Source organism: Callorhinus ursinus, unplaced genomic scaffold (genome assembly GCF_003265705.2).
Source record: "Callorhinus ursinus isolate GAN/ISIS: 27379988/994484 unplaced genomic scaffold, GSC_fseal_2.0 scaffold3, whole genome shotgun sequence".
NCBI lineage: Eukaryota > Metazoa > Chordata > Mammalia > Carnivora > Otariidae > Callorhinus > Callorhinus ursinus.
This window is the reverse complement of record NW_027397065.1, coordinates 32,675,236-32,690,470: the sequence shown is the minus strand read 5'-3', so window position 1 is coordinate 32,690,470 and position 15,235 is coordinate 32,675,236. Positions and strand designations below refer to the sequence as shown.

Sequence of the window (15,235 nt, the reverse complement as noted above, 5' to 3'; positions counted from 1 at the left end):
ACCCATAATTGATTGCAATCTTGTTCTTTAAAAATAAGAGGCTCACTGCATCTTGCATTTTGTTTGATTTTTTTTTCATTTAAAGTGCTAAATACTTGCTACTATTATGAGGCTGTAAAGACACAATAAGAATTTAGGGAAGTGCTTAATATGTACAGATATTAGAAGATTTAATGTAACATAGATGGTGGGGCTTAGTTAATCCAGGCAGGAAAATATATGCTTATTTGTCCATTGCTTTCATTTTTCATAACATTCCGCTAATATCACATCAGTAGACAGCAGACGAAGAGAACAATTGATTCCTTTTCCCTAAAGATGACTAGTATCTAATTTGAGGAGGATCACATTTCAATATCAGCTGTGCACGTGGCCTCAGGAACAGCACTCGGTAATGACAGCAACTCCCTTACTTCCACAAGCACTGAGAACCTGGAAGCTTTTCCTCCTTCGGCAGCGTTCAGATTCTCACAGATCCTGATCTCCATCCTGGGCATGGGGCTCTGGAGAAATTACTGTGGAGATGGGTAGAAGGTTTCTCTGCTTTTTCAGATCCGACTGCACTCTCCCGGCAATCCTGTTTTTGTTTCACTGTTCTTAACTAGGGCCAACCTTCCCCCTGCTGTCTTACTGGCCTTCTGAAAGGCCATTTACGTACGTACACCAAGAGATTCCTGATACTCAGGACCAGCTCTTCAGTTTTGGGTCCATTTATCATTGGTCATTGGTCATTCGTCAAAACTTCACCAGCTCATTGTATCAAAATCAAGAACAATCTAGCTTGACCAGAGGTGCGGAGAATTGTGTATTCTACTCCTCTTCCCATTAAGGCCCCTTACCACACCGGTTAAGACACCTCCTTCTGCAGACATGCCCTCTTGGGCACAGCCCTGACCGTCCTTGCTTTGCCTTCCTCCCCCTGTCCTCCCACTTAGACCCAGGCACAGGGGAGCCGCATCCAGGCCCTCTCGCCTTTTCTCTGGCTGCCCTTCCCTTTGTCAAAGCAAAGCCTCCTTCTCAGGCCCTCTTTCTGCCACCTTCCGACAAGACCGATTGCTCTTGCCCTGTTCCCGTTTTCCCTCTCCCGGGTCCGCAGGCAGCACAGTCACAGCATGCCTGAAATGCACACGACCCTGAAGAGGGAAGGGCTGCGGTCCCCTCACTATAGCCAGGCTTCGGGCCCTGCGCTGTCAGGGCTCGTGGCGTCGCTCCAGCTTCAGGCTTCTGTCTGTCTGATACAGGCCGGGAGCAAGAAGGAGGGTTTGAGTTTTTTCATCTAGTTCTTAGAACTCTGTGGAATGGTTTTTAGTTACATTATTCAGTAGGCTTTAAGAACGCTAACAGTGAAAAGCATTCACCTTGTAGGGAACGTTGTAACTCAAAGGAAATTAGCGTAATTTACTAATGTTTTCAATGATGTTAATTTAAATTACTGTGTACATGGTACTTTTGGTGGGAGGGAAATTGTTATTTTTAGAAAAACATTCAATGGACCATTTTCCAGAGACAGTCTATTAATTATGTCTACTGTTGTTCATCTTGAGAGTCTGAAAATCTGTTAACCACATTTCTAGAAGCGTTAGGTAGGAGGCAGGAAGGTCTGCAAACTCTCCAGGAATTGCTGCCCTGGATTCTCATTGCGGGGATTCCAGCAGCTGCCTGACTCTTCAGCAGGTGGCCAGGGTGGCTGAACAGAGGGGATGCATGTGGGCATCAGATCCAGGAGGCCCACTGAAGGTGCCAGAGTGAGCCGTGGCCGGAAGCGAGCCTCGCCGCCCACACCATCAGGGCCCCAGCAGGCTGCGGCGGGAGCCAGACATGCTGCTGATGGTTGCAGCACCACTGCAGACTGTGGCAGGCAGCAGGCTGGCGTGAGGGCGCAGCCATGGCCTCCGGACCCAGGCAGACCCGTGCGCGTATCTGAGTTCTCCCTCACTTCCGGAGAGCTGTAGCCTGATGCCTCGAGCAAGTAACTTCCTGCTCGGGACCTCAGCTCCGTAGTCTACAGAGTGAGGATAAGGCCTACTTCAAGGTTGGCTGAGGGTTAGACCTAGCACGTGCCGAACAGAGTGCTGAGCACCCAGAAGGCTCTCCATAAGCTATAACTGTTAGGACCGTGGGCAATGAGAGGACTCACCGGGCACAGCCTCTCTTGGGTGCACCTGCTGGTCGGTGCAGAAGACGGTGCTTCAGCCTTCAGCCTTGGTAGCCCCCACGAGGGCTCTGGCTGCTGGCTGGAGGGACAGCAGGGGCTTAGGAGAGTTCTCAGCCTCTGCACACAAAGACAAGATCCTTGGAAATGAACAGTGTATTAATTTAGATATTTACCCATTTCAGAGTTTAACCAGAGATTGAGGCCAGAACTCTGTTTTTTATACGATCCCCTTTCAAAATGTTCTTTAGCTCTTTATACTTTCGCTCTTGATAGTTCATCCATCCTTTCTCATTCATTCATTCATTCATTCATTCATTCATGTATCCATTCTTTCATTCAGTCGCTATTTCCCAAGCCTCTGCTCTGTGCCAGATACCATGCCAGGCCCTGGGGGATACAGAGAGCAGGCCCTCGTGGTCTTAGCGCCCAGGAGTTTATAGACTAGTCTCACTACCAGTCATCACCCGGCACTCACTGGGGCCATGTGACTCCCACCATCCCGCTCTACCCAGCTTCTAGAGCCACTGGGCCTCCAACTTCCTTAGAGTACATGCCCACCGTCTAGCAGCAAAGCCTTCAACACAAGCGCCATCTTTGCTTATTCTACATCAGCCGGAGATAGAACAGGAAGCGCCTGGTGTGAGAGCATGTGGTCACCACCTTGCCGCTGGGAGAGCATGACCAGCATATCCAGGCTGCAGGGTCCGCTGTGCTTCGGGCTTGTGCCCAAAGCGTCTTAGGGCAGAAGCGTAGGAGAGGGGCCGAGGGGAGAAGAGAGATGCAGATGACACAATAGAACTTGTCTTAACCTTTCCAGGTCAGATATTTGTGGTAGCTTTGTGTTTGATTTGGAAGATGACAAGCTTTCAGAACAGCAGAAACAGTCATTCAGACTCCATGCTAATGCATGTGCCAGACAAACAGGGATGGCTTGGGGACTGTTTCCTATGGTGGCTTATTTTTTTACTGCAACTCTCAGTGAAGTTAGATAATTGCAAGGAGACTATAGTCTCATTTATCTGAACATAATCAAGACATGAAATGGGGTGCTTCATTGAGGCCTGAGATTCCATTAGGTCACACCACAGAGGGAAACCATAGTTGCAGTAAAGGAACACTAGTAATTTTTGAGTGCCTACTGGGTGGCAAACACGGTACACAATGCTTGACACATATGAAGGAAGTCAGTCCTCACAGCAGCCCTTCAGAGTAGTTGCTATAATCCCCTGTTTTATATGTAAGAAAATAAAGGCTCAGAGAACTGAAGGGACTTGTCCAGCATCCAGGTTAGGTAAGTGGCAGGCCTGGATTCGGCCTCCTTTCTGGCTGGCTCCAAAGCCTGTCCCTACCACACCATGTTGGTTTTGTTTCACGGAGGGCCATTTCCTACAGACTCACGCTAAAGCCCGTGGGAAGAAGGAAGGAGAAAGGAGTAAGTGCTGAGGCAATGTGGATTATGGTTTTCCTAAGTGGACCGAGCCACACAGCTCCTCTTCCAAAATGGTCCCTTCCCTGGTTGGGCAGAAGAGCTGCTTGGGATAATACAGTGGATAATGTGTTTCAACATAGGCCCTGGAAAATGTAGCCTCAGTTGAGCAGATCGGAAATGGCCATTCCAGCCATCCTGTAACAGTATGGAAGTGAGCAGAAGTTGGGGGAAGGGGGCCCTGCTCACAGCACTCCTTGTACTAAATCCTCTAGTGTTTTGTGACTCCGTGCAGCCTGGGGTGCGCTGGTGCAGAGTCACCAAGGGCCCTCCCCTTTCAGTCTGCATGTGTCCATATCATTGAGCACAGAGAGCCTCCTACCAGAGGTTTTGATTACCTGGAACAGGAGTCTGTACTTAGGCATTTCACCCACTATTCTTCCAAACTGGGAGAGGGAGAGCTTCTCCAAGGGAATCTGCCACATCGCTTGTGCTGTTTCCCCCATACCCTCTAGGATTATTAGAAAGAAAAAAAAAGTTCTGGAAATGAGCTGCCACGTCAATAGCACTTGAGCAGATTTGCTCACTAATCTCCATTTTTCCGGAAGAGTAAAAAAATTTTTTTTAAAAATCAGACATTTTAGCCAACTTTATTTTTAGAGAAGTATTTTATTCAAACATCGCCTTACTTATTACAGACATAAATACATGCATTCAGACAAATGAATCCACGGGAGAACCGTATAAAGTAATTGGCACATCACTTCAGGATGCTTTGTCAGTTACTGGAGGAGTTTGGTGCCTCTAACTTTAATCTTTTCCATTAAAAATATCCATTCTGCCTTCAGATTGTGAAGCCCATAATATTTTAGACTGTCTCCATAGATCTGTTAGTTTTGCTTGTCAATTTAATTTGTGGCTCTACGACTTTGGGTGACTTGTCAGATTGTACATGGAAGCATGTAATCTACAAGTCATGTTCAGCATGCCAGGCTTGAGACCTTGTCTCTCCCCAGAGAGACTGGACATACAGTAAGTGTGGAATTGGCCAGTTTCATCTGCAACCAGCCTGTTAGGATGACAACAATGATGATGTATGGGATGACAGATATTTCTAACTACAGAGATGCTCATTACTGTTGTTATCACATACCTTAAGCGTTTATGGCACGTTTTCCTCTCTGCAACACTTTTTTTATCCACCCTCTCATTTGATTCTCAGAGCTTTCTTGGGCTAGATTATTATTTCCCTCTTGATAGCTAATGAAACTGACACAGAAGCTGGCCTGAGATCGCCAGGCAGATTGGGTTGTGGAAGTGCAGGGGACGAGAGTCGACGCCACCAGAGCCCAGTCAGGGGTCATGTGGGTGGTAGCTTGGCCACATAACTGCCATTTCCCCTGCGCTCTTTGGGGCACGGGAGCTCAGGGGCTGTGGAAATGGAAGGACTAGAGATGGGAGGTAAAGAGCCCAAGGAAAGGCAAAGTGTACCATCAGCTGAACGCAGGGGAGCAAAGCTTGTTTCCCTGCCACTTGCCCAGAGTAGTGCAGAAACCCCAACCCTGGCCTTCCTCCTTTAATGTCACCCGCAACCGCATGCATTCTACTTGTCCCCAGAGGGATCTTGCTTAAGTGCAGATCTAAGCGTGTCTCTCCTTTGCCACAAACCCATCACAGGCTCTCCCTTCATCACGATGAAGTCCAGGCTCCCCAGCATGGTCTACCAGCCTGGCCCTGGGGTCTGGCTTCTCTGGCCCCCATCTCTTCTCTCCTGTCACACTCAGTTTTTTCCCAACCTCCTTTTGCACTGCTTTCTCTGCCCAGAACACATTTATGATGCTCTCCTTAAACTGAACCCTCTCTGTGGAATCTTCCCTGCCTTCTCCCCAGAGACCCAGGAGCATCCCTCCCTCCGCTGCTAGCCCACTGCACTTGGCCCAGCCCTATTTCTGGCTATCTGTCTGCTCTGTGCCCTGCCCCAAGAAGCTTCTAGCTCCTCCAGGGCACAGGTCACGGTCGATGCCTGTTCTCTGACCTCTCTTAGGTGTCTTGCAGACTTTGAACTTAAGAGGATACATTTGTATGTACATGTAAAAGTGAAGCGAGTGAGTGAACTAGTGAATGAAGAACAAATGAGCCTGAGCCAGCAGGAAACAGGACCTTCCGAGGTCACATGGAATGTGTCCCGTTTCTCCCTCCCTCTGAGAGATGCTGCCCCTCCATAACTTGACCTCTAGTGAAATGAGAGGCAAGAAGGAAGGTGAGCTGGGCTTCTACCTGGCCACTTGCATGGAGGAAAGCATACCAGGATTGAGAGGCAGAGACTGATCCTCTTAGCTCTGTAACCTCTGATTTCTACCCACCCAGAAGGTTCTCACTGAAGCTTTTGGTGGTAGAAACTCTTCCTCAGGGCACTGGGAGTCTTGGCCAAGAGTTCCAGCCTGCAGCATTATAGGCTTGCAGAGTCAAAGCTCTTTGTCCAGGAAGAGCCCTCACGGCTGTTGGCACGACATAGGGGTAGAAGGTGAGCACATGACAGACCTGGGATTGGGGGGACCTCTGAGCCAAGGTCTTCATTTGACTCTGTCTTCTAGATGATGTCTGTCCTCATGAACACCATTGTCTTTGAAGACTGTCGGAACCAGTGGTCAGTATCCAGGCCTCTCCTGGGGCTCATCCTGCTCAACGAGAAGGTGAGTGTGATTGCGGGAAGGTCCACAGGAGGTGGTCCCTGGGAGGAGGGAGAAGCTGTACGCCAGGCCGAGCTGTGACAAGAAGAACAGAAGGAACAATGGAGCTTGAGCTGGAACCTTGAACTCTCTGGGGCAAGGCCATATTCCCCCAGAAGGCCCTTCCCCAAAGGCCTCACATCTTCTTCAAGTAAGTGAAGGCCTCAAGACCAGCTCTTCTGGAACCCAGAGCCCCCACACGTTGGGCAGGTGGTTTGCTCAGTAGTGCTTCAAGTTCACCCTCATTCCCCTACCCCGTTTCCTGTGGAATTCCGAGCTACAACTCGGCTCCTCTTATATTTGGGATCCTCACTGCCCTATGTGGTCGTCGTCCCTTCAGGGACTCACTGCAGAGCCAGCACCCTCCATCTGAGAGCACAAGTCTCCAGCTCATAAGTGCACTCACCACCTGGGGCGGCCTCCCAGGCCCTCCAGCTTCCTCCTGGACGCACCCCCATCTCCCCGGCATTCAGCAGGAACAGTGCATTACTGCTCGAGAGAATGAATTGTCTATACAATAAGATAGTACTGGGGAGAAAGACAGTGAGATTAGAGGCAGCCGCATACATTAAAATTCAAACTGAAATCCCAGCCTTGGAAGGAAACTAATAGAAGAAGAAAATATATCAAAAAGAGAAGAGCTGTCTCATCATTCACCTGTGCTGAAGTATCCAATTTTAGCCACATTCAATAGCACTGTCATTCATCTTCCCTCGGTGTTATTGTGATTTAAATCCAAGCTCTATAAAAGAGAGCAGTTCTTTTAAAATGATTGAGAGGGAATAAGGGCAAATTCAGTGTTTAGAAAAAGCTTATGACATCACAATATTATACTTTACTGATGGAGGCAATATTTCATGGTTTGGGATGAAAAACTAATAATTTTCTATTTGGTGTGAGTCACTGCATCATTATAAAAGGGAAAAATAAGTAGTTTTGTGCATTCCCAATCTTGTTCAGGAAGACATTGTGGTTTAAGTGTAATGCCTCTGATATATAGTATTTAAGTATTAGTCTGACTACATATTAATTATGTGTGTTTTTGATGTGGGCTGTTTTAATGTATGATGGAAATTAAATATCATGCTGTTTGGGCTTGGATAAACACATGACTGGCAAAACGTTGTCTTTGTGCTGAAATTAAGCTGTTTCCAAAGATGAGGAGCTGTGTGTCGTGTGAGAGCTTGTGTGTGTGTAGAAGCCTGCAGACCCCAGCAGAAGAGAGGGGCTGTGCAGCTCTTTGGGACCAGGCATGACAGGTGTATTTCTTAGTGCAGGAAGGCCCTCCCAGAATGAAGCAAGCCCCTTTAGCACCCTGCCTCAGCGGCGGAACAGACCCAGCCTAAGCCATCGGACAGGGACTTGGGACAAAGTCCGGGGTTGTGTGAGGAGTCAGTCACTAAAGCCATGGATGATGCTGTAGCCTGAGAGAGGACCCTGAGCCTTTCCTCCAGTCACTCCAAGTTCTCCCTGTTAAGTTCTTCCCCTCCGCCTCAGAAGGGAAGAGGCCCTTCCTCTTTTAGCCTTTCTGAGATGAGTGGAGGGGAGAGTCAGGAAGACCTTCACACACTCGGTCCCCCACAGAGGACCTAAATTGTTCAGTGACGGTAGAACAATTATCACAAGAGATCTTTATGAGAAGGGATAATACAGTTTATACCTCGGAATGTATCTGTTGCCTTGGCTTAAAGTTCAAAGTGGTCCTGGACCGAAGCTCCTTTGAGAGTGAGGAGCACTGAGCGGATGGAGCAGGTCGAGACCCTCCCCCACAGCTCTCTCGGGGCCCAGGTTTGGCGTCAAGGCCCTGAGCTGTTCTGTCTCCCCACAGTATTTCAGTGAACTGAGGGCAAGCCTGATAAACAGCCAGCCTGTCCCCAAGCAGGAGGTCCTTGCCCAGTGCTTCAGGAACCTGATGGAAGGAGTGGAGCAGAACCTGTCCATCAAGAACAGAGACAGGTAAGCACTGCCCAGTAAGCTTAACATCTCTGGCTTGTGGAAAATAACTGGATCGTGCTTAACACAGTTCACATATTGATGTGACTTTTCTGTTACACCTTGTAACTGTAGACTCAGTTTCTTTCCATCCAATAAATATTACTAGGTACTCGCTTTAAAAAAAAAAAAAAAAGATTTTATTTATTTATTTGACACAGAGAGAGAGAGCACAAGTGGGGAGAGGGGGGAGGAGAGGGAGAAGCAGGCTCCCCGCTGAGCAGTGAGCCTGATGTAGGACTCAGTCCCAGAGCCCTCGGATCATGACCTGAGCTGAGGGCAGACGCTTAACCGACTGAGCCACCCAGGGGCCCCATTTGCTTTTTTTTAAGCACCACGCTAGGCATTACATAGGGATGCAGAGATGAATAAAATGCAGCCTGTGCCCTTATGCACTCTATAATCCAACAGAAGATATGAAAAATAACTCACTGAAAAGGTCAAAAGAAGGAAAGCTCAGATCTGCTACGAAGGATGAGGGAAGGCTTCCCGGCATTTGAACAAGCACAGGCTTTGAGGTTAACCGGACTCCAATTTAAATTTTATCCCTGCCTTCTACAGGCTGTGTGGCAGTGAGTAAGGCAGTCAGCTGCTCTGGTCCTCAGTTTTCTCACCAACAAAATTGGTTGTGATATTGAAATGACAGAATGTTGTAAAGCATGGTACCTAGGACATACGAGCCATTAGCTCTTCCTCTGCCCAACCTTTAAGAGTGGCTGGTTTTACAAAAGTTGCCAATGAGATCTAAATGAAAGGAACCCAGACTTATCAGGTATGCTTTCATCCGTTCATTTATTTAGAGTAGAAAATTTTATTGAGCATCTACTATGTGCCAGGCGTTGAGGATACCAGTGGTGAACTAATTGTTCAAGGTTTTTGCTTCACAGAGCTTCTGATGGAGGAAACAGACCATAATGAACAACGTAGACAGAAATTGTTTTTCAGGGGGTTGGGGTGGGAGGCACTGCCTGCACCATCCTTTTATAAAAGTGACAACGTTCAGATGCTTCACCATTTGAAATGCGAGTCATCAATCATCCCAATAACCACAGCAGCGTGTGGTGGAGTCACCAGTCTGGGCTCTGGCAATAGAAGGCTAAGTCCCATAGGCTCTGCAAACACACGCTTGACTGCTCGTCCCGTGCCACGATCCTCTGGCAGGCAGAAGAGATTGAATGAATGGGGACTCTGCAGGTGCCTGTTGGGGGGAAGATTGCATCACTTGAGGCTTGGGAATTTGAGGACCCCCTCCTGAGCTGCTCTGTGAAATGATGCCAGACTGCCCTCCCATTTAAGACAGTACAAATGCTTTCCATGTGCTGTGCACTAGGTCGAGTACTTACGGGCATTGTCTAAACTGATTCAGTAAATTCTCACTTCCCACAATCTCATGAAGTAGCTACTCCAGTCGAGCACCAAGACAAGAGGTTAAGTGTTCATCCACGATCACTCTGCTAAGTGGTGGAGTCAGGATTCGAACCCAGGTAATCTAGCCTGGTTTTCTCATCTGCAAAATGAGGATACGAATACCTGCCTTTGGGAAGACTTGTGATGCTTAGATGAATTTATATGTAAACTCAACCCAGTGCCTGGCACATAAACTTTGAATCATTTCTTTATATTCCTTACCATCTGTGTGTAGTTTGACTTTTAAGAACAGTTTTTAAATAGTACGCCCACCAAATGTGCCCCTTACAATGGTCCAGGTGTATCTGGTGGTAAGCCTTGTTTTCCAGGAGGGGAAGGAGGGAGGGGGTGTTGGTGGCAGAACAGTCGTGGGGCAGTGGAGGTGGGAGGTGGGAGCTTGGCCAGGATCTGGGGCTCTCTCCAAGGTCCTGAGCTCCGCAGTGGCTTTATCATCCAGAGGCTCACACCACCTCGGCCTTGCCACTGCCCCCCGCCTTTCTTCCTTTCTCCCCAGGTTCACCCAGAACCTGTCCGTCTTCAGAAGAGACGTGGCAGAGGCCCTGCGCAGTGATGGCAGCACCGAGCCGTGCAGTCTGGACATGATGAGCTGACCGCCTCCCCCGACCATGTGCCAAGCAGCCTTTACCGAGAGACTCTTGTGCGTCTGGGTCCCAGGACAGTGATGTTGGCTAGCCCAGGAGAATCTATTTTTCAAAACAAACAACAACAAAATCCCTACCTTTTTATAAGTCTGGCCTAATTATAAGAATTTATAATAGTGCACAATGTAAATTCAGTCTTTGCTCTGAGAAAGCAAAAGATGGGTTTTCAGTCTTTCTATAAAATACCATTATCTTTGTTCTTATAATGCTCTGAAAGGGTGTAGAAACAATATTTAACCAAAGAACTTAATAAACCAGGTTTGAACCTAAGTCTGTACTAGTTAATGGTACTCTGTAATCAAGGGGGTGAATGTCTTGGAGCTACAGCCTTCAGCGTGGATCCTGAGTTGAGACAAATACCATTTGAACCCGTTAAATTAGTAGTTTGTTACGAGTCTGGAAGAGGCAGCGTTGGGGTCTCTGAGCTGTGGGCCTTTAGAACGAGCCTGGGAGCACTCCAGAGCATCCCACAGGACTGCGCACAGCCCTCCTGGCCTCAGCAGCATCTGATAAAGTTGAGAGACAGTAACACAATTAAATGACTTACAAACAACGTTTGCTTTTCACTGGCATAAATCTGAAGTGGTTCAGTCTAGAAGGATTAAGCCATGCAGTTACTGGCTGCAGAGCTATTCCCTCCGAAGGCGTTGGGCAGCCCTGCAAGAGGCGCTGGGTGGGGCGGCACCCAGTCCTTCCGCCTCCATCTATCAAGGTGCCTAGTTATGATATATATTCGAAGTGGCCCTGCCTCTTGGGGCCACACAAAACAGTGCTAGGTGCTAAAGTTCAGATTTTCAGAGGACGAAGAACAGCTGGTTTCCATCCCTTCACAAAAACTCTTACTACCGTGGGGGTTGCAACTTAACCCAAACCCCAGGACATGAATGAAGGAGGCCTTTCCAGTTTGTGGTAGACTGTAACTAGGCTATTAATTTGAGACTGCCCCTGTCATATGGCTTTTGTCTCTTACTGCTCTGTCCTCATGGTTCAGGCTTGTAGTAAATATTGTGCCCTTTATTGCTAATAAGACATGAAAGGTTGGCCTGACTGGTGAAGAAGAAGTAAATCCACAGGCTCCTGTTATAATCACGTTTCCCAGACTAGTGTTTCTTGAAACCTTTCTTGATAGTTGAGTTTAGCAACGGGCTTGTCACATCAAAGCAAAGTCACCCAAGTTTATCTCAAAATGTTTCTCTTCTGTACATGAGGCCAGGAAATCAGGGAAATGTGTGTTACAGAGAGGGTTGCTTCTGGTATTCCGTAGATAAGCAAGCCTTGGCCTTACGCTATACTTCATTAGCAGTGGGAAATGTGATTTTCCTTGAGAAGGCAAACTTTAAATTTATAAAACATCAACTATTGGAAGAAGTCTGACTTGAGAATTTCTGTTTCTTATCCCACAAAAATGCTTCATAGATGGCCTACCCCATTCTGACACTCCTTTACAAAAGCACCACCCCGTCTGCATTGAAACACTCACAAGAAAATAAGAGTGTGCCCTTGCTTTTCTTTGCCACACTGCCGAAGGCCACCTGGTGGTTTCACCCCAGCCAGGGAAGGCTCCATCAACCTTGGCGTTGGAGAGCTGCTCCTACAGGAGGACTTACCAGGCCTGCCCCCACCGCTGACTGCAGCCTGCTCGTTGTCATGGGGGTGGGGGGGGGGGGGGGTTCCAGGGCACGCGGCTGGGCCGCACACAGGCTGAGAGCAAACAGCACACACTTAACAGAACACCTGCCATGCCCCTTACATACGTTCTCTCCCTCGGTCCACGCAAGAGTCCTGTGAAAGGAGACACCATTACACCCACTCTGCAGATGAGGACACGAAGGCCCAAAGGTGGTACATAGCTTGCCCAGACCACACAGGTGAGATCCGAACCCATGTCTCTCTCACCTCAAAGCAATTCCTGGTTTCTTCCAAGAAGACGTGTATTTCAGAACGGTGAGTTGAAACCAGTTAATATTTACATCCACTTCTATTTGTTTTTCTGAACCCTGTCACTACATAACAAATTACCACAAAATGTGGTGGCTTAGAACAACATTGATTATCTCTCAGTTTCTGAGGGTCAGAAATCTGTAGCTGGGTCATCTGCTTAAGGGTCTCTCTCAGACTGCCATCAGTATTGTTGGCCAGGGCTCAGCTGGGCAAGGACTTGCTTCCATGCTCACTCGCAGTTAGGAGTCAGTTCCTCATGGACTGGCGGTCTGAGAGCCTCAGTGCCTTGCCCAATGGGCCTCTCCATAGGGCAGCACACAACATGGCATCTTGCTTCGTCATAGCGAGCAAAAGAGAGAAGAGACGGTGCTGCAGTCTGGAAGTCCAGCCTTTTAGCTAATCTCAAAGGGGGCGTCCCCTCGCTTCTACTGTGTTCTGTGAGAGGTAGCTCACCGGGACCAGCCCATACCCGAGGGGAGGGGTTACACAAGGGCGTGAATACCCGGAGGCAGGGGTCTGCGGAAGCCATTTTCAAAGATGCCTGCCACAGCTCTCTATCCGGTCTCTGCTGGAGAGGTTGAGTTTGGCTACCCGTTTCTCCTTAGACACCTGGAAAGGAATCCTGATTTTCTTTGGAGGGCTCAGTTCCATTCTGTGCCCTAAGGACAAAAAGGGGGTAGGGAAGCTGGGATGTTTCAGGAGCACATTATACTGCACGTTGCGCCCCAACCGAAGCTGTGTGGGAACCACGCCCCCACCCACCACCTGTCCCGGGAAGGGCTAGCGGGGACTCCTGGGCAAAAAGTTCTCCAGAGAGACACCTAAACTGTGGAATCTACACAAAAGAGAACCAGGTGGATCTGTTATGTGCTCGAATGCGTTCACACGTGTATGTAACACATTCAGCAACAGAAAGAAAGAAACGGTGCAGGCAGCTCTGTGGGGCCAGAGTGGGGGTGAGGCAGGAGGTGCGAGCCAGGCCGGGGCACCTCGTTCGCCGGAGGAGTCTGCTGTGCAAACATGCGCGAGGGCGGGGCTCTAAATCTAGCCAACTGCCCTAGCTGATACTCGAGCAAGAAACAGTGTGAAGGGCGCCTGGGTGGCTCAGTTGGTTGGGCGACTGCCTTCGGCTCAGGTCATGATCCTGGAGTCCCGGGATCGAGTCCCGCATCGGGCTCCCTGCTCAGCAGGGAGTCTGCTTCTCCCTCTGACCCTCTTCCCTCTTGTGCTCTCTATCTCTCATTCTCTCTCTCTCAAATAAATAAATGGAATCTTTAAAAAAAAAAAATCTTAAAAAAAAAAGAAACAGTGTGAAGGTGTTTTGACTTTGCTCAATGTTTGCATTCCACACTGACTTAAGAACCTGACCCTGAGAAAGCTGTATCCTGCTTGTGTTCTAGATGTTTCCATTTTTCTGGGCTTTCCATTCAGGCTTCTCTTGGTTAGGGGGGGCAGGTAGAGATGAGGGAGCATGATGTCCCTGCACCATGTGATGATTCCCAACTGCCCAGAAAAGCCCTCTCAGCCCCTAGACTCCCCAGACTCGCTTCCACTGGCCCTGCCAACCTGGAAGTGCTGTTGGGTTATGGTACTGGAGGTCTCTTTCAGCATGCAAAACAGGCCTGGTGTATAGCCACCAGCTGAGACCCCTGACAATTAGTTACCCACCAACAGAGAGTTGAGCATGAGAACAAAGAATAGGATAGTCTGGATGAGAGAAATTGGCGAAAGTGAAAAATCTGGCATATGGGAACCCTATCTAGATGGAGGCTAGTCCAGCGGTTGGGAGGGCAGTAGCATCTGGGAGAACTCAGCTCCTTACAGTGAGGAGGGAAAGAGCACCTGGAGAGGAGAGCAAGGTGAGTAGAAAGGGAGAAAGTAACAGCTTCAATGCGAAAGTTGAATGATTACAGCCACTATATCATTTATTGAGCACGCCCTGAGCACTGCAAAATTGCCATCTCATTTAAATTTAATGTTTCCCAATAAGAATGTCAAGTAAGCAGTAGTATCCCCATTTTAGAGATGAGAACACTGAGGCTGAAAGACTAACCCAAGGCCACAAAGCTAAAAAGTGGACAAGCCGGGATTCAAAGTCAGGTCAGCCGGATTCCAGAACTCATGCGTCTTTTCCTCTCTCACCCCTGAAGCTGGGTACATCACCACGGGGCTCCAGGGACAGTGGGTGGGGAGGTGGGCCCGGAACCCTCCACGGCCCCCAAATGAAGCTGGACACTCTCAGAGAAAGGCCAGTCCAACACCTGGGCTCCTTGAGTGCTGTGTCGATGGCTTCTGCCACCGATTCATACTCCTCCCTGAACTTTATAAAATCATTCTTGAGACTTTTTAATGTTTTATTGAGGTGCAAGTTTACGATGACAGCAAACCTTTCAAACTACAGCAAGAGTAACCTGCCTCCTTGGCATATTAAAAAATAATGGCGGTGTCGGTTTTTACGTCCCATAGTTTGGATTGCTGATAAGAGCGCTTCCTTGACAAGATTCTTTTTGAGGTTTACAGAAAGCGTAATAAAATATGTAAGTTACATTTCCACAAACAAAAGCTATAACATAAGTTATTTATAAGCGTGAGATACAAACAGTATCACGATAAATAAACCATAAAGGGTACCTGCAACATCCATCTTAATGTAATTTGCCCAACCAAAGTGTTGAAACGAAGTCAAATTTACTAGAGAAATCTGTCAGAAAGAGAGGAAAGGTGTAGAAGATGAAATGGAGAAAATGGCTGCTGGGTGGTGGAGGGAAAGAGCAGAGCATGAGGTCAGGGGTGGGAGTACTTCAGAAGGTCCCTGCACGGGGCCACCCTCGGTGCCCGTCCTCGCCCCCCAGTGCCTGAGGGCCCTGGCCAGTCCCTGCCCCCTGCACACGCGGCCATCTGCGCACGGTCCCCGCTCACACGC

At 48.4% G+C, this 15,235-nt stretch overlaps 1 protein-coding gene across 7 annotated transcripts in view; it reads left to right on the top strand.

Moving 5' to 3' along the window:
• The window catches only part of RANBP17 (RAN binding protein 17), a 324,967-nt gene extending 314,326 nt beyond the window's left edge, over positions 1–10,641 (top strand). For 5 of the 7 annotated variants that reach the window (XM_073890032.1, XM_025867045.2, XM_025867044.2 and 2 more), the window contains 3 exons: positions 6,176–6,274; positions 8,139–8,266; positions 10,224–10,641. In XM_073890032.1, coding sequence (XP_073746133.1) covers positions 6,176–6,274; positions 8,139–8,266; positions 10,224–10,320 — 324 coding nt within the window. In that variant the 3' untranslated portion in view covers positions 10,321–10,641. Of the gene's footprint in view, positions 1–6,175; positions 6,275–8,138; positions 8,267–10,223 lie in introns of those variants that run through there. The other 2 variants (XR_012377245.1, XR_012377247.1) reach the window with 2 other exon arrangements.
• Positions 10,642–15,235: the final 4,594 nt, after the last annotated feature.